The 23,876-nt window shown below is 35.7% G+C and overlaps 4 protein-coding genes across 4 annotated transcripts; 2 read left to right on the plus strand and 2 right to left on the minus strand.

Annotated features, from left to right (window-relative positions):
* Nucleotides 1-950: 950 nt before the first annotated feature.
* Nucleotides 951-5,428, plus strand: LOC122309357. Its single transcript, XM_043122831.1, has 4 exons — nucleotides 951-1,234; nucleotides 2,122-3,628; nucleotides 3,875-3,900; nucleotides 4,084-5,428. Exons 2-4 carry the CDS (start codon nucleotides 2,176-2,178, stop codon nucleotides 4,855-4,857), a joined length of 2,253 nt encoding a protein of 750 aa, XP_042978765.1. The 5' UTR covers nucleotides 951-1,234; nucleotides 2,122-2,175; the 3' UTR covers nucleotides 4,858-5,428.
* A 711-nt stretch (nucleotides 5,429-6,139) lies between these two features.
* Nucleotides 6,140-11,971, minus strand: LOC122309358 (glucose-1-phosphate adenylyltransferase large subunit 1-like). Its single transcript, XM_043122832.1, has 15 exons — nucleotides 11,443-11,971; nucleotides 10,763-11,089; nucleotides 10,423-10,545; nucleotides 10,110-10,280; nucleotides 9,667-9,759; nucleotides 9,133-9,216; nucleotides 8,988-9,043; nucleotides 8,652-8,745; nucleotides 8,111-8,296; nucleotides 7,882-7,962; nucleotides 7,364-7,450; nucleotides 7,183-7,287; nucleotides 6,962-7,068; nucleotides 6,814-6,874; nucleotides 6,140-6,695 (listed from the first exon to the last, which is right to left on the minus strand). The coding sequence occupies exons 2-15, from the start codon at nucleotides 10,991-10,993 to the stop codon at nucleotides 6,594-6,596; spliced, it is 1,581 nt and encodes a 526-aa protein (XP_042978766.1). The 5' UTR covers nucleotides 10,994-11,089; nucleotides 11,443-11,971; the 3' UTR covers nucleotides 6,140-6,593.
* Nucleotides 11,972-14,171: 2,200 nt separating this feature from the next.
* LOC122311853 (40S ribosomal protein S25-2) lies at nucleotides 14,172-16,142 on the minus strand. Its single transcript, XM_043126601.1, has 4 exons — nucleotides 16,007-16,142; nucleotides 15,825-15,899; nucleotides 15,559-15,693; nucleotides 14,172-14,476 (listed from the first exon to the last, which is right to left on the minus strand). Exons 1-4 carry the CDS (start codon nucleotides 16,007-16,009, stop codon nucleotides 14,363-14,365), a joined length of 327 nt encoding a protein of 108 aa, XP_042982535.1. The 5' UTR covers nucleotides 16,010-16,142; the 3' UTR covers nucleotides 14,172-14,362.
* A 1,016-nt stretch (nucleotides 16,143-17,158) lies between these two features.
* Nucleotides 17,159-18,337, plus strand: LOC122309548. Its single transcript, XM_043123059.1, has one exon. It carries the CDS (start codon nucleotides 17,497-17,499, stop codon nucleotides 18,169-18,171), a length of 675 nt encoding a protein of 224 aa, XP_042978993.1. The 5' UTR covers nucleotides 17,159-17,496; the 3' UTR covers nucleotides 18,172-18,337.
* The last annotated feature ends 5,539 nt before the right edge of the window (nucleotides 18,338-23,876 follow it).

Genomic DNA, 23,876 nt, shown 5'->3' on the forward strand with positions numbered 1-23,876 from the left:
GATAGCCTAAAATCATTCTATGTTCAAACTGCAAAGAATGTTACAAGCATTCCCATTTTTTTCTGCCGTTAATTGATCCTATGAAAGCCTTAAACAATGCATTAAAATTTCGACAACATATAGTCGTTTCATAAAAGAGAATAAGATTTATTATTAAAAAATTATTTTTTTATTTGAATGTCATATTTATTAATTTTTTTTATTTGAGTTCTGTTATTTACAATTATTTTTATATATTTTTTACAGACTCTACTAATATAATTGATTAAAATTATTATTTTATATTAAAAATGTGATACAGATAATCACATTAATAAAATATATAAAGAGTATATAAAAGCGATTATATATAAAATTTTTGTTATTTTTATTTTACGTAAAAATTTAAAAAAATTATAATAAGTAAATAAGACGAAATAAAAATGTTGCAAAATCAAACTATCTTTCAATAATCATAACTTAAAGAGTAATATTATATATGGTTGTAAAGCCCGTAAACGTAATGCATTTATTTTAAAAAAGAGTAAAATTTATTATTTAAAAAGTTACTATTTTTTTATATAAATTTTATATTTATTTTTTTAAAAATTATTATACAGGATTTAGGTATGGACATCAATCATGGGTTTGAATATATAGGCGGAGATTAAAAAATAATAATTATTTGCGCCCGTGAATAAACGGTACACACAAAAGATGAAGAAGAGATTCACTATTTATTATTCTCATATATCATATACTATTTTTTTTAAAAAGTAATTGAATTTTTATACTCTTATCTTTACATCACATGTTTAATAAAAAAAATAACGTGTGAGATGTGAGGTGTATAAGAATTAAAATATAAAAGAAGATTCTGTAAAGAAAAAAGCCAAAAAAAGAAAAAAAAAAGAGGACAGAACGATGGCCAATTGGAAAAGTGCAGGTGGGCGGGTCCCCTTCATTTGGAAATGTGCAGGTGTATGCGGCTGAGCAGAGCAAAGCAAAACAGATGCAAAGTGAAACTCGGCTTCAAACTTCCAGCTTCCGCTAAGCTTTCTCTTCTTCCTGTTCCTGCTTTTCCTCCTCCACTGCTATTTATACTTCCACTTATCCATGTCTACAAGATTTCCGTCTTCCGAACTTCAAGAACTTTCTCTCTTATCTATCTCGGGGTTCTGTTTCGATCTCTCGCTCTGGATCTCGGCCTCTCTTGAACCTCACACCTCTATCTTCGCTGTCTCCGTTACCCATGGTAAGTCGTTTTTATTATTTTGTAATTTTAATTATATTTAACAAAAATTGATGTCTCTTGCCTAAGCAAGAGCGTGGAAATGGAAAGTGGTTGTTTGTATTTTGTAAGAAACCTTTATCCTAAGAATTCACTTGGACTAAGCCTAATTTTATAGTTGGTATCGTTCTCGTTATTATTGTTCTTATTATTTGGTTAAAGCTGCTTCAACCACGCCTTGTTCCAATAAATTACTGTTTATCGCAAAAAAGCATATGAGTCTAACTCCTGCACGTTTAGTCTTCGACTTTCAATGGGGTAAGGTGATCTGTACCTTGAGATCAACAAGTTAAAACTTAACTTCGAATATGAGAGAGCGAGAGGTAGAGGGTATTCAGGAGTGACCTCAGAAACGTGATATCAAGATAAATGATTTTTTTTTCTCAGAAGTTAAAACTGATAGCCAACAAAACGTTCTGTGTTCTGGGAAAATCACAGATTCACAAATGTAACGTACAAGCCTCCCTTGTACCAAAGCTTTCTAAAAACTCAAACGGACGTGCTATGGATGCTGCAAGTGACTAACATACTTCATTGTTTTACTTTGATTATTCTTGAAGTGAAGAATTTGTTGGAAATAACTAGGAGCATTTGACATCCTTGAGCTATATTTTAATGAAACAATAGGATTTTGTAATAGGTGCCCAATTTGCTTTGCCACAAGACCGCCCATTATGTATTTTTGCATATCTTCATTTCATGTGCATATTATGTGCTAGGTATATATGATTTTTTGAGCTTTAGATCATTCTTCTAATCATATTGAAGTGGCAATCATATACATGATAAAAGGTGGATTTCCCTAAACTTTTTTTTTTTTTTTCTCCCTTTATGCTGAATGGCATGTACAGGTGATGATGAGCTGATGAGGGATGGTTATTGATTGGGAAACATAATTAAGTGCCATGTCCGATCAAGTTACACAATCCTATCACGGTAGGGATGCAATGACGGGTAAACCAGTGCGTCGTTACCAATCTGTTTGGATGGGTCACTCGATGGGAACAAGCTGTAAGGCAGCTACTCAGGCTAGCGGTAATATGTCAATTCATTATGAGTCCAAGCAAGAAGTTCGGGATACTGTGAAGCACCCTGTACTTAGTGGGACAGAGATAGGGACAGAAATTTATGCCAAAGGATTTGCAGAAGTAGCTAAATCCAAGACAGTCGATATTATCAATGAGAGTCTGGCAGCAGGTTCAAAACGACTTGGGAGAGAAAGTTTGGTTTCCCAGCCCTTTCCCATGTTCAATCTTTCTCAAAAGAGAAAGGGTGTTGTTTTGGCTTTAAAGAATGATGAAACCACGTGTCTTGGGGGAGTACCAAGTTCTCAAAATGGCTCCAAGTCTGGACATATTACTGGTTCACTTCACAGAAGCGAGAGTCATTTACCTTCAGAATCTGCAAGGGCTCCTCCAGAAACAGGCACTCTTGAATGTCGTTTTCAATCTGGAGGCATCTCACATTACTCAGAGCAGCAGGTAAAATCTCACAAAGATTTTAATATGAACGGCCTAGCTGCTTCAACATCTCTTCATGATGATTTTACGAGGTCAAGTTTAAAAATTGTGCCACATGGATTTAACAGCAGAAGGTCTCCATTGCAGCCCTTCGTGTCTAGAAAAGAAGAAATACATAAATCAAACTCCATCATGACATCCAAAGAATGTGTCCAGGATACCAATCATTTCAGCCATTCCACTATTTTGGTTCATGAGAAGAGCAACCTATTAGATTCCAGAACATGTGGGAAGTCATTGCTTAGGCAGAAAGACGCAACTCTGTTGCTCCATGATCCCTCTACAAGCAGTAGTAACAAGCACGCACATTTTCTTGGTAAACAGTGGCATAATATGCAAAATCATTCAGGTATGAGATTGTTTCCAAGCCAGAGCAACTCCCCAGAGGCGACCAAATCAGAAGATTTATATCACGGATGTCATTTGCTAACAAGACTTCCATACTCTGTTCATGATGTGGAGACTATGAGAATATACGCTACCATCAACTCCATAGGAGGATTACTTAGAAGTCCTTCCAAGTTCTCCCAAACAACTCGCCGTTTTATGATCACGGAAAAGACCGATGTTGCCTTATCTGATGAACATCAAATATTGAGAGAATCAACTGTATCTGCCAAATTCAAAGGAAAATATTTCAGCGAGCTTCTCAGTTTATCACCTGATTTCCGTTTCCAAGTTCAGCAAGGAGTGAAACTGCAACCTCTAGACAGCTCCACAGAAAGTGATGGGCAAGGATATGTTAAAGATGTAAATGTTTCAATTGGATTGAAGACCAAATCGTCAGCTGAAACTGATACTATGGACATGGATGCTTTACAGGAGAGCCATCTTCCTGGTATATGTATACTGCTGTGTTCAATATTCTGGATTTGATTCAATGGCATTGTACTGAGTTTTCTGGATAGAAATCTAGGTTCTACATCATTACACTAAGAATAAGATGCTTTTTATTGTGAGGTGGACGAGAATATTTATGGTCTTGCTGTAGTTTATATTTGCTCTATAGGCATTGTGCTTAATTTGCATGTGTATTGTTAAGCCTTTTCATTCACTGGCTGATACTGTTACCTGTTTGCTGCAGGTCTTGCTTTATCCCCATCTGATAAGGTAACTCTTGATCTTTTTAGGTTGTTTCCTATTAGTAGTTGTCTTATTGACTACACCATGTGTCTGTTTGTCTTCCAAGTAAATTGGGCTTCTTGTAGTCATCCTGTACAAGAATGTTTCTGTGCTAGTATTTAAGCTTTCTGTGTGCTATGCTAAAGCAATCACAAAAATTGAGTTTTGTAGGGCCTCAAGGGGAAGTCACTAACATCTCGAGCTGCAGATACTTCAGCTAGAGAAGAAATGAGGAGCATACCCGTGACCAGGGATTTATGTGATATAAATCAAGCGCTTCCCGATCTTCCTGCTTTGTCAAGCCCAGTAGGTTGCAGGGAGACTAGCCCATCAAGAACCCAGAGTTTGGACGTCGAACACCTCCTCTCACATGCTGAGCAGCCTGGGACTTCCAAATCTAGTGGTTGTCCTGATGGCCATCTGGGACCTGAGCCAAGCAGCAGGTGGGTCAAACGACTCAAGCTGAGTTCTTGTCGCTCTGCTCATGGTACCAAGAGCTCAAAATTGGAAGAAGCCTCTTCCCATGAAAAAGTCAACAGGTTCTCCTGCAAAGTTTCGAAATATGGCACAACCAGTTTGGATCCTACCATGGTTAGATGCCATGGAAAAGAGCAGATGGCATTAGATCAAAATGCTATCTTTCTTAGGAATGGTGAGCCTTCTACTGTTGATTCAGTGAAGAAAAGTCAACATGTAACTCTTTCACATCCTTGGATTCGGCGGTGGTGTCATAGTTCAGCGGCTACTCCCCGAAAGACATCCAAATCTGTGGTGGTTTGTCAGCCACAGTGTTCAAAGGCAACATTAGATGATTTTCAAAAGAAGCAATTTCCAAGCATTGCTGCAATGGCTCTGATGGGGAAGGCTTTGCGTGGTTTCCGTTCATGTGAGTTTAGGAAAAGAGGGTCTTTCGTTGTTTGGAATTCCGAAGGGGTCTTGAGATGACCGTGCCCAGAGTAATATGGGTTCGTTTAAGAGTAAGAAAAGAGATCTGTGGAAGGAAGCTTAAAAAAGAGGTCCAATGGAGTAGTGCCTGTATAAGATGTTGAGAAAGGGAAGCAAAGCTTTGGCCATGCATCACAATCAGATGAGAGGGAAGATATATGGAGCAGTGTTTTTTTTGTTTTTTTTTTTATTTCCTGATTGTGAGTTATCTGTTGTTTTTCATCTCTCTCTAGAAGAATAGGTTTTCTTGACGTGCAGCGGGAAGAACTCCAAAGAGGATTTGTTCCTTGGAACATGGCAACGCGTCTGGGAGGATAAGAGGCGCAGCCAGACTAATATCATGATTACTTCAAAAGCATCTGCCATGATGCTGATGTCTCTTCCTCCCAGAATAATCACAGTGAGACCTGAGTACTGCCAAGGAACCAAGAACTTATTTCGTAAAAAAGAAACCGACACAAAGACAAAAGCATATGTATGAGACATTATCGAGAGGGTGGAGCTTAAAATTCTGTTTCGAGTATCCTGTGTTTGTACATTATTTACTTTTGCTATGTTACTTTCTTTTTTATTTCTCGAGCTTTTACTTTGTTTTATTATTATTATTTATTTTTATTTTTATTTTTTGCCTGATGGTATCCTTTGAGTGATTGCAATGTGTGAGAGAATACTCCAAACTTTACCTATAAAAAAAAAGAATACTCCAAACTTTATTGTAATAAAGTAATGTGGTTGGGAAGTGGATGGGAGTCAGATGCATGTGGTGTTTTTGAGCTACCGTTTTTCGTTAGGCTGAAAAAACCTCATCTGGAAACTAAAGTGTGGCGCATGAAACAAGCAGAGATTTCCCTTTCCATGCTCTCTTGAATGGGGATGCATTCATTCTCTTCTCTACAGGTCCCAAAATCTTCTGGGGGAAAGCTTCTTTGTCTGAAAATATCCGCAATGGCACACAAATCGGCAATCACATCATTCTCGTACATCTGTATGGCATACCTAAAAAGTATCCGCAGTTTTTAATCCAGGTGCTTATAATAAATGAGAAAAACAAGTAACGAAAAACTGAAAAATAATTATCATAGTCAGTGTGGTGTTTATCTCAAAATCAATTTGAAAGAGAGATTAATATTTCTAGTGCTTATTAATAATATTGATCGACCTACCGGATATAGCGTCGGAGGTGTGATCGGGAAAGCGTCGAGAGAAGCCGCCAAGATCAACTTTGCTGATTTTTATCATAAAGGTTTAAGGTAAGAAAATGTTTAATCAAGACGAGAAGAGATAAATTTAATGTTGTTAATTTATACTTTTAACCCTCTTTTACTTCCTAATAAATGGATCCAATACATAAAACTTTCTAATCCGAATAAATAAAGAGATCATCTTTTATAGTTACATATTTTTCATGTACTAACATAGAAAATTTGATAGTGGTACGAGTCAACTCATCAATACCATTATTCCTGATCACTATGGATACAGAGAGTGTCTTTGATGAAAACCCAATAAGAAGGAAGAAGGCAGCCACCTGCCCAGCCAGACAACCCGCCAGCTTTCTGCTTGATCTATTTACTTCTTGCATCTGCTCACCCTTACAGGCTAATAAGCTAATCCTTTTTTTAAGATTCAAAGAGCTTCTAGATTTCATGCAGTAAGAAAGCTGCTGCTGCTGTTTGCTTATTTCCTTAACAATGAAGCACCCATCCAGTCTCTGAAAGAAAGTACTTGAGATCCATTTATATAACTGAGCCATCTTCTATTTTTGCCTTCTCCAGGATAACGGTGATTCCTGACCGAATGTAAAATCCATCTTCTGGCCTATCCGCTTCTTGAACACCCTGCAATGATAACATTCAGACAGAATATAAAAATGAACACTTTACTTTGATCAGAAGTTCTATGCACTATAAAAATTGGAAGGCAAAAGGCAGGGCTGAGCATGAGTGGTGTGCTTACATCTTTATTCATGATTATAACTCCCTTCCCAATCTTTGCGTTCTTGTCGATTATGCAGTTCCTTTCAAGGGAAAAATGAACATTGTCAGCATTGAATTTTCTAGTATTCAATCTAGATTTAATAATTCTCGATTTCAAGGCCAGTTACCTAATTTTTGTATTCTGTCCAACCCCTATTGGGACCTTCCCCTCTGCCAAGAGAGAGGCAATTTCAGGTTCAGTTTGGTAATAGTCTGCACCCATCATCACGGTATCCTGTAAATGGAAAATTCCACTCAACTAAGTTTTTGGAGCAACCAAAACAAAGCGCTCTAGTCTACTGGGTTCTTTGTGCTTGAGGATTAAAATGCAGAAAATATGATAGATTACTTTGAGCTCAACACCATAATCTATTCTTGAGCGTTCACCGACTATTGAATGCTCAAGTCTGCATTCTCTCAAGAAACATCCATGTGAGATTATTGCATCCACAATCTGCAAAACCCAATTGAAGCATGAAGGGCAAGTAACTCAATGAAGCAAGTGACAAGAGCCAAGTCTGTCAGCATACCCGACAATTGTCAATCTTTGTTGGTGGTAAGAATAAAGGAGATGTGTAAAAGGGTGTCTTGGGGTCATAAAATTCGAAACTTGGAAACTGCAAAATTGAGATAGTCACTGCATATATGTTGATTTCATAACAAGGAAATAAGACAATTATATAAGTTCCATACAATGTAAGGTCTGGTTTTCAGTAGTAATGGGTTATGTACAAGTTGCTTATAATAGAAATCCGAAGCCTTCAACGTGTTACAGGCAGAACCTCACCCCATTTGACAAAAAAGGTGTAAATAGATTGAGCAAAGCAGGGTATAAACAGGCGTGTCTATTTCACAGAAAGGCATAAGACTAGGATTTTTTTAGATGGTAAGTCATATATTGTGTCAAAAACCCAAAACCTCACCCTCCCCTTTCTTATGGAGGGAGGAAATACATTTGAGTTAGAGCTCAACGAAAACGAATGTGCATCCAGTGCAACTCCGGGAATATCAGATTCAAAGATGTTAATCTTAAAACTATTAAACAAACCTCCTCAGTAAGGGCCAAATTAGCGTCAAAGAAGGACTTTATGGTTCCAATATCTTCCCAATAATCTCTAAATATGAAAGACTGTCAAAAAAGAGAAATCTGTCACAGTCGAGCCTTACTGGAAAAAAAAAAAAAAAAAAAAAAAAAAAAAAAAAACACCCTTCAGCAATAACAGAGGTATTTTTCAAACTTTGAAGATATTTTTTCACAACTTTAAGAGCTCTCTTACTTGGACATTATGCTCCTTCACAGCTGCCGGAATGATTTCAGATCCAAAGTCATTTGCTGTAGGGTATCTCCACCTCAAAAGCTTCAGTAAAATATCCATCTTAAAGACGTATACTCCCATTGAAGCAATATATGGGGCTTTCACAGCATCTTGCGGGGAAAACCCCAGAAGACGTGTGTCCACTTGCTGCATAGATGTAAGTAAATTTTTGTATTTGTTAGTAACATGGGAGTTCAATTACTGTCTAAAACACATGCATGGGTAAAAGCAGATACCAACAATGTGGGAAACAAGCTTAAAATCTTCAGATAGATCATTCTGATGTCTGCAGTTAGCTTACAAAAGGTTCAAAGCAAGAGAAATTTGGAAGCTTTTTGAGCTTCATTGGGGCAAAATCATTGGCATATAAGATTTAAATCTTTCCCCAAGTGTGATCGAATCTAGTAATTTTCCAGAGTATCAGGCTAAAAAGAGAAACAAAAAATCTTTAGGATAGGAAAAAGAAAATCAATTCTTAGCATTGGATTCACTTAGTGCTCACCATTGCTTTCAGGTCCGCTCCCCTTGGTTTTTCAGCAAAATGCACAATACGGCCTCTGCTGTCTATCTTCACTAATCCATAGTCAGATGCACGGCTGAAAAGTGCCAAATCTATTTGAGATGAAATTAAGTTCATAAAACAGAGGAAAATCTTTTTCTTCTTGTTCTTTTTTTTTTTTTTTCCTCCTATGAGAGGAGAAAGCTTTTTTCTACTTTCTTAGCAGAAGAAATTGTTGTGTTAGTACACAGAAAGAACATTAAAGATCACTAGATGATCAGAGCAAATTAACCCATAAAGACAAAATTTAAAGGACGACAAAAATAAGAGTGAACAAACCTGTCGCCCACCGCTGCACATGATATCGTAATATCAGCATTTCGCTCGACATGGCTCTGTTGATTCATTGAATATAGATAAACCAGGTTTTTTAAATACATGAAAAATCAAATGATTGGATCTTATTATATAACTTATGGCATACCTGCAATAAGTCCGTATAATCCATTCGGTACAGATGATCCCCACACAAAATCAATATATTCTCGATGTTTCTATTCTTGACATCCTACAATAATCAATGTAATATATACCAGACTCCACTTCAAGAGTTCAAGTTCAAAAGAATGAAAATTAAAAAGAAATATACTTTACCCCTAAAAATCATTGTTATTTGCAATTTAACCACCAAATTATTAAGTTGTTACTTTGTCTTCAGTTTGAAACATAAGCTACAATTAATTCCCTCGTTAAGACCTAACCATTGGATGTATGAAAATAGCTGGTGACCGGTGTAGCACACTTTTAGTGGTTGAATCTGTTAAAATGGGGCAAATTTCCATAAGCAGTTGTTTGGGGAAAGATGACAATTTTAATAGTTTGGTGGTTATATTGCAAAAACAATAATAGTTTGAAGGAGGTAAAGCATAATTTTTCAGAAAAATGTAGGTTAAAGGTCCATCTATTTATATCTGGGTCTGCTTTGGTTATACCATCAATAAAAAAGTGCCACACCCACCTCAAATACCCACAAATATTGCCTCACAGCATCAGCTGTTCCCTGGAACCACATCATTCCTGCTTCCCCTGGTGTCTGAGTGGCTGCCAGAATCTATTTGCCAAGTGGGAAGTGGAACATTTTGAGTCATCAAAAATCAAGGATCTTGAAAAATTATTATATTGGTTGGTCCATTCATTTATAACATAGAAAACTGTGATCTCTTTCCTTCTCTTGATAACCAAATACAGCATATAGCATTAATTAAAACATGAGGCTTCCCTAAACACTTGTCCGCCAATGATGCAGATTTTATTCTGTAATGCTTGGTAAATAGTTATCAGGAGAGAAATCAAACCTAAGTTGTTTTCCCTTGTATAAGTGGGAACTTATTCATGTTGCTTTAAATACCAATAAATTTATGAAATATCTGACATCAAAATAATTTGTGCTGGGTTCTATACCTCCACAAATCCATCCCCAAAGTTAATACCATTTCCAAAATAGGTGCGAGAAATGTGTCGATTGAGGGAGGCAGAGTTAAACTGAGTGAGCACACAAATCTTGTTTACGCCACTGTTGATACAATTGCTCATTGGTATGTCTATAAGCCTATAGCACCCCCCGACAGGAACCTGCAGATCATACCAACTCATCACATAAAAATAACTAACTAACTGGACAATTTAACAAAGGCTAAGCCGCTCTTCTTCAACCACTAAATTAATTTACAAGCAATTAAATTAATCAAATATACATCTATAGCTATTTTCTTACAGCAGGTGTCGCTGCTCTGCTGGTAAGAGGAAAGAGTTGAGTCCCCGCGCCCCCTCCCAATATGATTGAAGCCACATTTTTTGGGTCTGCTTTTCGTCTATAATAGGGTGGTGCTTTTATGGTCTGAGATCATCACACCCAAGATTAATAATGATAGCATTCATATAACCACCCCATCAAATTGAAATTACAGAGACGATGGATCTAAATTTACAATTTCAATAGACATACACAATGACTAAGATCACACGATGTTTCCAAGTATTTAACAGAGGTGAATACAAAGAAAATAATACACTTTCATGCATTTGAAATAGATCAAAGATTGAAATTAACTTACCACAGCCTCTTGGGCATTATTGGAAGTAATTACAGCAAAAGCAACACCAGGTTTGAGCTTTGTGACCTTCTCATTTGTCAAACTTTTCGCCATCTGATTTGCCCATACATTGTTACTCAGGCTCCCTGTGATCCTCTCCCCCCATAGCCCATTATTTCCATGACTGAGACGACCTTTGCTTGCTTTTGCCAAATAGGTATTGGGTTTCACGGTCAAACAGCAGGAATCCATTACAGTTGCCAAAGACTAACCCAGAAAATCAGCAACTCCCGATTGTAATGGATGAGATATGAATGATGCTCCCACAAAATACTGAAACCCAAATCCCTGTAAAGTACAACTCTTTAAAACGATGGGTCAAGTAGAAGTAAAACTCTGAACTCTAAGTAAAGTATATAGATCACATAAAGGTACCAGGAAGACACTAGTGCCAGACATTCAAAGTTACATTAAGCATAAGATTTCTAAGAATAAAAACCATAAACTAGGCAACCTCGGTGAAGTTTCAAAAACAAAGATAAATCTAAATCTGGGAAGCACATGAGAATGCCACGGAAATTCTTAGCATCCAGACCAAGTTAAGTTCCTAAGAAACAACAAATCCAAGTATCCAGAAAGTGAAAAAGAGTTTACAGTAAAAAAGAAAAGGAAGAACAAAATCCTAGTAGAAGAAAGGCGACCTGAAGTTCAAAACCGCCAAAACTGCGATAGTTGAGCGTGATCAGCGAGCTATAGGATCCTGAAAGTAGGAGTACGACCCAGCTTGAGAGGCAGTGAAATGCGTGAATAATGTCAGCTTGAAAGCCCTCCCTAGGAATCTTGCAATTTCGGTGTGTGTAATATATATATACCAAAAAAAAAAAAAATGACGGTGACAAAAATTAATGTAGGCTTGCCACAATGCACCACGCCATAGTTGAGTGGCTGAGCCCACTGCCTGCCACAGTCCAAGTTTCAAGGTTCCTTCTTGCAGTCGGAGCAGCTATTATCAGCCCCACACCTGTCCCTTTCTTGCCAAAGCCTCAAGAAAAATAAATAACATGTAAGCATGTTGCACCCATCCCGAAATCAGAGGTTACTTTCTCTGCCTGGAAACTACTGTTAAGTTGCACATCAACAAGAAATTTTCTGACGACTCTCCAAGCAGTTGAATGATAATGACTTTACTGATCTTCAAAGGTATGATTATTGATTATAGGTTTGCTGATCTCCAGAGCCTAAATCCGTACGGAATTTGAATTATTTATTATAAAAGTATCTTTGTTTGGGTCTCATATAAGTATAAAATAAATAATAATTTAGCAATGCTTGAGAAAAAAGTATTGTTCCAAGGAGACAGGGAGGGGAGATTAAAAAAAAACCAAAACAAAAGCAAGCAAGCTAGGATGAAACAATTTTTAGCGTTATTTCCATCGACGCATTTGTTGAATATCCAACACAAGTCAAATTCCTATTAGTGCAGAGGTCTGCATTTTTCACGGCTTGGACATTAGACATATCACATGGAAGCAGGATCTGAAACCTTGTTATCCAGAGGATAGGATACACGTATAGAGACTAAAACCAGACTTAATATCTCATGCAAATCTAAATTAGTGCGTGATGAGGCTGACCGAATTCCAATAGTTTCCAGACTAGTACAGTTATGTTCCAAACTGGAAAAGGAACAGGACTATCTCTGTTCATGTCATGGACAATTAAAGAGAAATGTCCAATTCAAACATAATAATGGTCCGGTATCCCCATTGTTGAGGCTTCAGTCATGTCACTAGCCCGTTGCCCAGAGATATTACTCTAATTTCTCACTTTCAACGGTGATAGCCACTTCTAGCTTTATGCCACGAGAATAGTACCAGAGTTTTTAGATGCCAACGCCAAAGAAATTGCTTTACAGCAATGCCAATTTGTAGAAATACGGTCAAAATACCCAAAAAGTTGTTGGTCATGTTTAAGACTGACACGACTGATATGAGCTCACATAAACGGACAGACAGGGTAGTCGATAGGATTAAGCCCGAAAACCATCCGGAGGGACCATCCTCGGTGGGGGACCCAGAAGCAGACATTTGAGTCCACTACATACACAGGTACGTAACAAAGGATAGTGATAAAGTGAAAGGGATGGATGGCAAATTGTGATGACATGGGCTTAACATCTGGGAAAACATCCAAAACACATGAGGTAGGTCATATTTTTCTGACATCGACCCAAGTTAGTACTTTAGTTGTTGGCTCTCTCTTCACCGTAAACGTGTACTTTACGTGACACCACCATGACAATAAATCAAGTTATACTATTTATAATTCAAAGCATCTAGTTGTTGTGGAATTTACTGTGATTATAAAATAACTAAAATATTAACACATATTTTTATAATAATAAAGATGGAAGACTTTGCAACAGTGATATGCTGAGTATGCCAATAAGTAAATTTGTAAATAAGTATATATCAATAAAATATAAATTCCTTAGAATTCTCTGGCCGATTCATCTGAGCCCAAAGGATGGAGTGGGCCCATAGAGATGTGGATTTATGAAGTGGGGAAAAATACAGGGGCTAGAGTTCGAGTTTCTATCATAGGGATCATTTGTTGATTGGTGATATTGATAAACACCAATTATTAGGTGACAAAGGCTTCACATGGCTTGCTGTTAAATCACTCCTTTTGAGATACAATCAACAACTTGTGGATCTTTTAATTTTCTTAGGTCAATGGTGGCCATAGATTACGGGGATTTTTACTTATTGGTCCTTGCTGATGACACTGTTGAAGACAAAACTTTATTAGTACAATGTCAAGAAGCTTTTAAGGGAAAAAAAAAAATATCTTTATTCAATTTCATTTTTCACGAGAATAAGTTTTTTTTTTAATTTTTTTTCGTTTGGTAATGAATTTGAAAAGTTTTCAAAATAAAAATAACCCAAAGGTAAAGAACAATTTCTACTTTTTGAAATGGCCTAAATACGAAATCTATCTATTGTTTATGATTATTGGCCTCCAATTTATTATTTCTTGTTCCTATGAAAGGCCACCAATAAATAATTCCCAAGTTAATAATTATTTGTACTCGAGAATTCGAAATCCAAGCATAACCCCAGGTCGTTTTGCTTGGGCTGAAATAGATTTCAATAAATGCACCGGTAATTTCCCCTACATTTATGGATCTTATTCTCATAATGTTTAGCATCCATTAGTTGGTCTCATGCATCCGCTGCACGAAGCGACAACAATTCATGGCACTTCCGCTGGATCCTTAGAGACGCAACATTTCGTGGCACCATCATACTTTGATGCCTCAAATCTACAAGACTACAACATGTGGCAATGGTATTAACTTTAGCCCATTGCATACCACATAATTTTCTTGCCTTTAAACATACAAAAAGGGAAGCATAATACGAGAGGGTGAAGATCAAAACCACCAATATCAAATTTCCATTCTATAAGTAGACACTATTTCAAGGAAACTCAAAAACAACGACTGTCTGAATCACTCCGTATGATCCCAATTAAACAAAGATATCCGGGTGTGTCTTGACATGGAAATAATAACAGCAGTCAAACTCAGCAACTAAATATGCGAAGACAATAAAACAATCAGGTGTTTGTTGCCCGTGTATATATCTGCTGGCTTGAATGTGCAGACACCATCCTGATCAAGCCTCTGGCCATCAACTCTCTGATTGCCCTCCTTGCGAGTGATCCATTAATCTGAGAGAAGCATGCAAAGCAGAAAAGTTATAAAGAGAACACATTACTCCAATAGTAGAGTTGACAAACATACATGGCAGGAGTCATTAATGGGAGGCAGGACAGGAAAGGAGAGGAAGGCAGGAGTATATTATGAGCACATTGCTGTATATTCAGACTGCTTATGCCAGTATTCCTCTAGCATGGTTACTTACCAAGGCGATGACTATAGCCAGAGACTGAAACAAGGTGTGCTCTCATCAACAATCAATAACTCATAATCTAATTAAAATAATAATGCAAATCGGTTTTCAAAACAGATCACAACTACAGAATAAAAAAACTGGTTGTGGTAATACCCATTGTCGACAAGCAAAGATTTTTCATATCATTTCTTCATGATAAATAGCTCCTCTTCAACATCATGAACCCAAATTGACCTTCCTTCCAATGGATGCACGAATTTTGGAAATTAGAAATCGTCTTTTCTTTTATAATAAAAAAACTCGAAATCCTCTATCGATAGAAAAATGTTGATTCATTCACAACATGCTTGTATTACGCATCAAACTAGGAAGCCATATTTGTTTGGATTCTACAACCTCAGACTCCATTATCAAAATTAAAAATACTTCAAAAAAGGGTCTGTTAGAATAGCATATATGTGCAGGTTACTTTATCGCGGCATTCATAACTAAAACCAGTCATGTGAACCATTCCTCGACTGAAAAGAACCACGCACCCAAGCATGACCATCCAGGATTGTTGCCCAACACCAACCCAATATGATATTTCTTTTGCTGAAAACTTTAGTGGTAGCACCAACAACTGCTCCGATTCTAGTAGTTTAACATTCTCCCCAATAATTCTTAACTCAGATTCCGATAAATTAGTATCTCTAAAAAACCATTCTGGTAAACTAATTCGTTCGCAATGACTGAACGGGTTTTTCTTAGAAACACACACAACGACGTAAAAGCTTTATAAGCCCACGAATAAAAAAAATACAAAGCAATCGAGGTGCTTACAGAACTGATTAGCAACGATATCCGAACATAAATATTTCAACAACAAAAGATAAAACAACGATAATAAACTTATACCCTCAAACGGTCGGAGAGGATGGAGGGGGTGATGAGCTTGTATTTCGGAGCCTCGGAGAGGAGTTTATCATAAGTGCCCTGGTCGAAAAGCACCATGTTGTTCACCTTTTCCTTCTGCTTTCCCTTGCTCCACTTCTGTTACCCCAGAAAATAAAATAAATGAACAAACTTAACGCACTATCAGAAATCCATTCGGGGTCTCTACCAAATACTCATAAAACCATAGCACATTATCACTGTACAACAACAATTAGAGTGGATTTAACCTTCTTCTTCTGCTTTCCACCGCCAGATTTGGCAGGCTTGGAGGACGGTGGAGGAGCCTTGTCTTTCTTTGGAGCCTGCGACAAGAAACAAAAAAATCCACCATTTAGTTAAGAGTGAGATAGAGAGAAGCTTCACAGCTAGTGATAAATCTTTACGATAATTCAATAACAGAGCTGTATACCATCGGATCGGATCACAGGGAAGAAGGGATAGGCGAAGAGGGAGGCGCCAAGAAGAAGCAACAGCAGGGGCGGAGGCGCTTTATAGAACTAGGGTTTCGAATTTCGATAATGTAAACAGTAAACCCAGCTACGTACGACGCCGTTCCCTATGTACCCCCTCTTTTGAGTTTTTGACGTCAACAGCACAACGACGTGTCGCTCTTTTCGGTGGCTCCCGCGAACCTATGAACGATGTGTCGTTCCTTCTGGTTTGCTTCCAACCCAAAATTAAGTATAAATCTATTTTTTTAAAAATTACTTACAAAATGATTTCATAAAATTAAAATTACAAAATGGTGTGATAATATGTGATATGTTATATTACAAAATTATTTTCTTTTATAAAATATATTTAACGTATTATATAAAGTCATAATATCTTGTAGAACATCATTACTAGTTTTCTTTTAAAAATATCAACTTGTAAATCATTTAAAATTATTTTACAATCTTATTTTAAATTAAGAATAATAATATATAGAAATTATTTTTAATAAAAAAAATGCAAGATTATTCTATTGATTGATTGTAAAAAAAAGAAAAAAAAAAGAAAAAAAGGTTGTAGATTTAAAGAAATTTGGAAAAATCTCAATATGAAAATGGAGGATAAAAAATTAGTATTTTTTTTTTTTTAAAAAGCCTCCCATGGATTCTCGTCTGCTATTTTTCTTTTTAATGGATTCGTAGTGCTTGCATTTTCCACTCTCTTTTAAGTTGGAACTTTTAATTATATAACATGGAGACAAAAAACAAAAAAAAAAAAAAAAGAGGTTATGCTGTGGAATTATTAGGGACATTTAAAGGAAGGAGATTAGGCCATGCGTCCCCTAACATTTTGTTTTGTTAAGAAATTCTACTCTTATCCGAACACATAGAAAGAATGGAGAATTTATTCTATTCTATTTTTCCCAAAACAGCACATATCTCCAAAATGGTCCTCAATGGCACAAAGAAACCAAAATTTGAATATTCTAGATAAGGTAAATTACTTTGCTCAGGTAAATGCTTTGAGAGAGAGAAGTAAAAACAACAGAAAGTTGAAGAAATAAAGCAAACATGAAACAGTAAAAAGGTTAATTCTACAGCCTATAAATAGAAACACAGAAACGTAGAGAGCTGAAGAACATCCCCTTTTGAACAAGCAGAGCATAAATATTGTACTTCACTCTCTCTTGTTTTCCCTTTCCAACTCTCTCTATTTTACCTCTCAAGCCTTTGCTGCTTTTTTTTTTTTTTTTTTAACTGTCTCTATGCTCCGAAACCTCAATTCCGCCTTGTCGTCTTCCATGATGGAAGCCTTTTTTCTCTTTCCCTTGTTCAGACAAATTTTCGCTAATGAAGCTGTGATGAAAACTCAGTTCCCTTTCGAGTGAAAACTGCAAAACAAAGGAAAAAAAAAAAGGGGAAGTGAAAGTCCTCGATCCTTTTGTACGTCTATCAAGCCCTTTATATGCAAATGGATTCATTCAATTTCTACAGCATCAAAGCTGAGAAGGCGAACGCGTTGATGCTAAGGCATCGCCAGCTTCAAAAGATCGCAAACCTTTGCCGGGTAATCGAGGTTTGTGTTGTTCTTGTCTTGATTTCTAGGCTTTCCATGCAACTCGCACTTGCTGTCAAGAACTCCACCGGGTATTTCCGTGATGTGAAACTCGTCTTGTTGAGCCCTCGCTTCGTTTTTTTCGTCGGAAATGTTATCATTATCACCCTTTTCGCTAAGTCCGGGCAGTTTTCAGCTCGAGATTCTACAACAAAGACTTCAGGATTTGATCTTTATGAGGAGTTCATCAAGAAAAGTGAAAAGATCAATCGGAAGACTCACCCAGACGAGACCCCAAAACTTGACGAGCATAGCAATATTTCTGATGAGAGTGCAGTCAGGGATTACCGGACGGTTGAGTGTTACTCGCAGTATTCAAATGGCGGGACGTTGTGCGAGAAATCAAGCCGTGAGGGCCAGGAGAAAGGAAAATGCCGGGAGAGTGCTACTCGTTGTTGTGAGAAGTTGGAGAAAAGTTCATATCCCGAAAATGAAATGAGCAGCGAGGAGTTCCAGCGAAAGGTTGAGGCTTTCATTGCCTGGCATCAAAGGCTTCGAAGGGAAGAAGAAGACTCCGTGCTCTAGAATTACTTAGAAGAGTGTGTGCATTTTACACGAAAAAAAAAAGTGTAATGCAAATATGCAGTGTCTATTCAGGATTATTAATTTATTATAAGAAAGTTTTTGGTTATTTAGGGAAAAAAAAAAAGAGTCAAGTCGATGAAAAATAATGAGTTTATTTATGTAAATATTATTTTAAGAAAACCTTTTAATCTCATAATTGTCAAAAGATTTATAGTTGTCAAAAGCTGATGCTTGATGCGATATTTCGTGGATATTTCGTGAAATGCTCATGTCTTGGAGATTGGATATGGGGATGAGAGAATTCCCAGGTCCTAGAAATGATGCTTTTTTTACCCCTGGATAAGAATGTGTTCATATATATATATACTCATTCAGATGCTTATTTTGATGCCCAGTCCCAGTGAGCTCTCGCTTTGCATTTTCTGACAGATAATAATTGTCAATTCCGCATCTGAAAGGTGCATTTTACCCTACTATTATTATTATTATTATTATTATTATTATTATTATTTATGTCCGAGAACCTCTTGTACCTAGAGTAGAGTTCGGTCCAATCCGGAGAGATTTTGTAGACCGGACCGAATCTATTTGATCCAAGGTGTTGGATCGGACTGAACTCATGAAGGACCGGACCGGTCCGGTTGGTTCAAATGAGTCAATGACCCAATATTTTTATTCTATAATTTTTGGTCTAATAGTCTTATTTTCAGCCCAATAGTCTTAATTTTCTTATAATTTTCGGCCTAATGGCCCAATAAACCTTTTATTACAAAAAAATCAAAATTTTTTATATCCATCTAAATAATTTAAACAAGTTTAAACAATGTAACATACATCAAATCTGGGTTCTTAAAAAAAGAAAGAAAGAAAAAATCACAAGCATAGATAATAAAAATTAAAAATTATACAAGTTTTAGAAAATGAAAATTAAAAGGTCTTCAAAAAAATAATAGTAGAAGACTAGAACTAGAAGATTAGGAGATTAGGAGTCATATTAGTAATTTACATCAAAAACTCTAAATAAAAACATAGCTCTCAAATATGAAATTGAAATAACACTATAACATAGGCTGTAGCATAAATTACTTATAAAAAAAAAGAAAAAAAAACTATAAATGGTTGCATAAAGTATTTACATGATTACATCAATTCAAAAAATAACAATTATCCTTCTGGGCTTGGCAGCTACTGCATCTTGTATACTTTTTACTTTTCACAATACTTTATAATATGTAAATAAATGAATTATCAATTTACCATATATATATGCACCAAAATGTCATGAACAAACTTATATTATATATAACTGTTATCACATTAATATTCTAGTGTGTGTGAATCTGTGATAGCTGCATGCATGCTTGGCTTCACTTGTTTTAATTTCTTTTTTTCTAAAACCTAAACTTAATCAATGGATTTGTTATGAAGGTGATATAAAGAGGCAAGTGGCCATAGCTCCAATGCTACTAGCTAAAGAAACCTCACTACACAACTTTGTTTCCTACTTGTCAGATCAAATCAAGCAAAATCAGATCATGCATGAGCATCTATTCTTGCTTGACAAAATAAAAAGCATAACTATTTTATTATAAAATGTAAACAACGCAGCATTCAAATGTAATCAAACCAACAATAGCAAAGTTATATAAGCTACCACAGCTTAAACACTAAGGATAAATAACAAAATAAGTCATATTTATGCTTCACCACAACCATGCCAAGATGTCAAGTTCGAATCAGCAGGGCCAAAAGTTGAGTTATGCTATAACTGCCATGGAGATCCATTTCAGATTATTGGTAAGCTGAACAAACCCAAAATGACTTGCAACCCTAGTTTTGATGCATATTCCTACTCATAAAGAAACGAAGTAACTAGTTTACAAGCATGCCATGCATAGTTTCAGGTTGTGTAGAAAGAATTCTATGGACTACTCATAAATTCAATAGAGGAGCAAACAGTAAAGATGGATTAATAACATTTTCTTTCATTAAATTTCCAATCCCAACACTCGTATAGGTTGACATAATGTAACTCGGATCATAATTTTAATATTTCCGTATTAGTTTGCCTTGTCCATAAAAACAAAAAATAAAAATAAGAAGTTAATTTGAACATAAATATAAAAAAATCCAACAACTCCCTTAACACAAAACTATACCTTTGCATACTGCATTAACTTTACTTTTTTCCTACATATTTCCGTTTGAGTTTATAACCTTTCTTTATATATGGAGGGAATAATTATGTAATGAAGAATCTTATTGATCAATAATGATAGGCATAGGCTACACAGGACATATACAAAAGAGACACTATTGCTGAATTGACAATCGATGATTTTTTTTTGGGGTGGGGTGCGCGTGTTAAAGGGGGGTGGGAAGGCAAAAGGAATGAGATTAAGGAACAAAGAAGTAAACAAAGTTAACAATAATATACGATAATATTTCCATTTGAAATGCAAAAATTAAAAATGTGTGTAAAGTGATGTCATGCTTTCTTAATGCTTTGATCCAATATGGATTTGAAATAGATGACTTGCACGAATCATAGACATAAGGAATTTGAGTTATATCAAACCGCCTGCAAGAGAATCCACAATGTCAGTTAACTTGCGGGTCTATCATATTCAACAATTACAAAACTCAATAATGCAAACACTTTCAATCAAATATAAATTAAATTACAAATAGTTTATGCTTCTATTTTCCTTTCTCACCTTTTTAGTCTTTAATCAGTATTGGGTTAAGAGTGGTAGGCATTGAATTTGATCCCTCCACAAAATCAACAAAGTCCCCAACTAGTTCTATCCATAAAAATTTAAAACAAAACAAATTAAAGAAAGTTAAATAACATAAAAGATAAAACAAAATATATCAAACAATAATCATGTACTTAGTAACTTATCTATATCCATCTGCTTCTCAAATTCTTCCACTTCATTCAATAAAGTCCTAAGGTTTATTGGAGTAGAAGAAGAACGAAACCAATTTTATGCAATTTTGTGCACATAGGAGAGCTTCAACCATTATCGAATTTCAACTACTTCGGAAAGGGTCAAGTACATGACCTGTAGTGCTAAATGTAGATTCAGAAGCCATAGTAGATGCCGGTATTGCTAATACATTGCGTACAACCTTTGAAAGTACATGATATCTAACTAAATTCACCTTCCACCAATTTAGAAGGTCAAAACTATCACATTGATCCTCACATTTTTTTAGCTAAATATTATCAACCTATGACCTGCTTTCCAAAGAGTCTTTTGACTGTAACTCTTGCTTAAATTGGGCAATCATTGCAGCATGTGATGCCTGTCTATTTTCAAACTGATATGTTAAAGGACTTGCATCTTCATGTGGAGAATTTGTGCACTGAGAAGAACTCATTTCTTCATTTTGGATGTATACCTCATACATGCGGATAAATACATTTTTCACCCTCCAACTCAAATCAATGGTTTTTGTAACATCATTTGCATATATTTTTCTCAACCCAAAGTCAAGATATTGCATTTTGTAGCGAGGATCAAAAACAATCCTAACGTATAGCAACATATTCTAATTATCCAGGTTCTCCCAATACTTTTCAAACTTTTGCTTTATATTTGTGGCCATTAATCCCACCACAGGACTTCATTGTTCACATTTTATGTTAATGACATTTTTAATAATAACCAACTCTGTAGAAAAAAGTATTACAAGTTACATAATCACCCTTAGAGAAGCGTAAAGTTGCATCATGAAATAATCCAAAAAACCTCTCAAACAATTGGACCTTGGTCCAATTGGAGCCATTGGGAGGCCTTAACTTCTTTGACTTTCTCCTATCTACCACACCACCTTTATCATCATCATTATCGTCATCTCCATTACTACATAAAAAACCCTCATCTTCATCCGCCAACTGATCAAAAGTCTTTCTAAATTTTTTAGCTCTCTCCAACATAAGATAGGTGGAGTTCTACCTAGTCAGTACATCTTAGCAAACATGACTTTTGGATTAAATCTCTTCCAACCTCACACATTTCTTAAATGTACTTCACCTTTGAGGGGAGGATTTAATATACTTCACAACACCCCTCACATTTGCAATAGACTCCTCATATTTTTTTAATCCCTCATGGATAATTAAGTTTAAAATGTGGGCACAACATCGAACATGCAAGAATTCATGTTCTATGACCGTGTCACTCATATACTTGGTTTTCTTTTTCAAATAAGAAACAGCCCCATTATTAGAACTTGCATTATCAAGAGTGATTGCAAATATTTTCAGTCGCCCCCAATCATGCAAACACAACTTTATGCCTTAACCAAGTGTATCACTTTTGTGATTTTCAACCAAAGAAAAAAAAAAGAATCCTCTTGTGTAGCTTCCAGTCATCATCAATAAAATGCGCCGTAAGGCACATATAGTTGAGGTTTTACACGGATCTCCATGTATCTGTGGTGAGGAAAATTCGTTACTCTTGAAAAGCACTTCTCAATTTATTTTTTTCCTCATAAACAAATTAAAACAATTCTTGGCAATCGTCCAACGGGATGAAATCCCTACCCAATTAGGGCAAACCACAAGCTTAAATGGTAACTCATTAACAATAATCATCTCTGCTAAGGGTTGTCAGCAAACCTCAACACTAAATGCAATGGGCACAAGTCCTCCACTACCACTACCTCCCTCCACCTTCCAACTTAGAGTCATTTGTGACTTATCTGCATTCTTTAACTGACATTTCTTACATTGTTTCTCAATGTGATACTTCATGAACTTCATACCGTTGATCTTTGCATCGTATGTGTACGAAACACCATAATAATTACATGTAGCCCTAAGTTTAGTAGGATCACCTTTTGGTATTTTTGAAAAGTGATTCCAAACCATTGACCTCACTTTACCACTTTGTGATCCACTTACATTAGATGAGGGTGGGAGTGGAGGCATATCTGAACTTTGTATTGATTAGATATCATTAGTTGAAGTTGAAAAGTCCATCTAGAAAAATAAACAAACCAACAATTAGAAATACATATGTATTTCTGGTCCAGATATGCCTCCACCTTGTCCAAGGCTCAACAGGAGGGTGGCCATATATATATATATATATATAACATTGTTTATAAACATATTCAAAAGTGCACAAAAGATATCAGAATGCTTTGGACAAATCTAGCTGTTTCATTATACTTTCCATTAATTTGAATATTTGATAACATGCTATTTTGACTGTCAATAAACCAGTCCAAAGGATGATGAATCGAACTCTGAATATTCAACTGCAATACTTAAAAAATATATATATATATATATATATATATATATTCTTTTTATATAAGCAATTTGTTTGTATCATATTCAACCTCTAGTCGGAAGAGTTAATTATTATTCTTGTCTGTGAGGGAAAAATTAATCTGATTTTGTCAGATGATCTACATTCTACTCTACTAATTATTATTAATCTTTTAAAATATAATGAAACAGCTATAGTGTCCGGTGTGGGAGCTTATTCCTATTGTCTATTTTATGAATTAATTTATGTGGTATCATTCTAAAGAAACTACATTTAAAGAATTTTTTTATTTTATAATATTTTTATTTAATTTTTTTTATCTCATTTTTTAAAATATAATAAAATATTTTAATCCAAAAAATTTTACTATTGTGTACTGATATATTGAAATATTCTAAATATTCAAACTTTTTCATG

Source organism: Carya illinoinensis, chromosome 5 (assembly GCF_018687715.1).
Source record: "Carya illinoinensis cultivar Pawnee chromosome 5, C.illinoinensisPawnee_v1, whole genome shotgun sequence".
In the NCBI taxonomy this organism is placed as follows: Eukaryota; Viridiplantae; Streptophyta; class Magnoliopsida; order Fagales; family Juglandaceae; genus Carya; species Carya illinoinensis.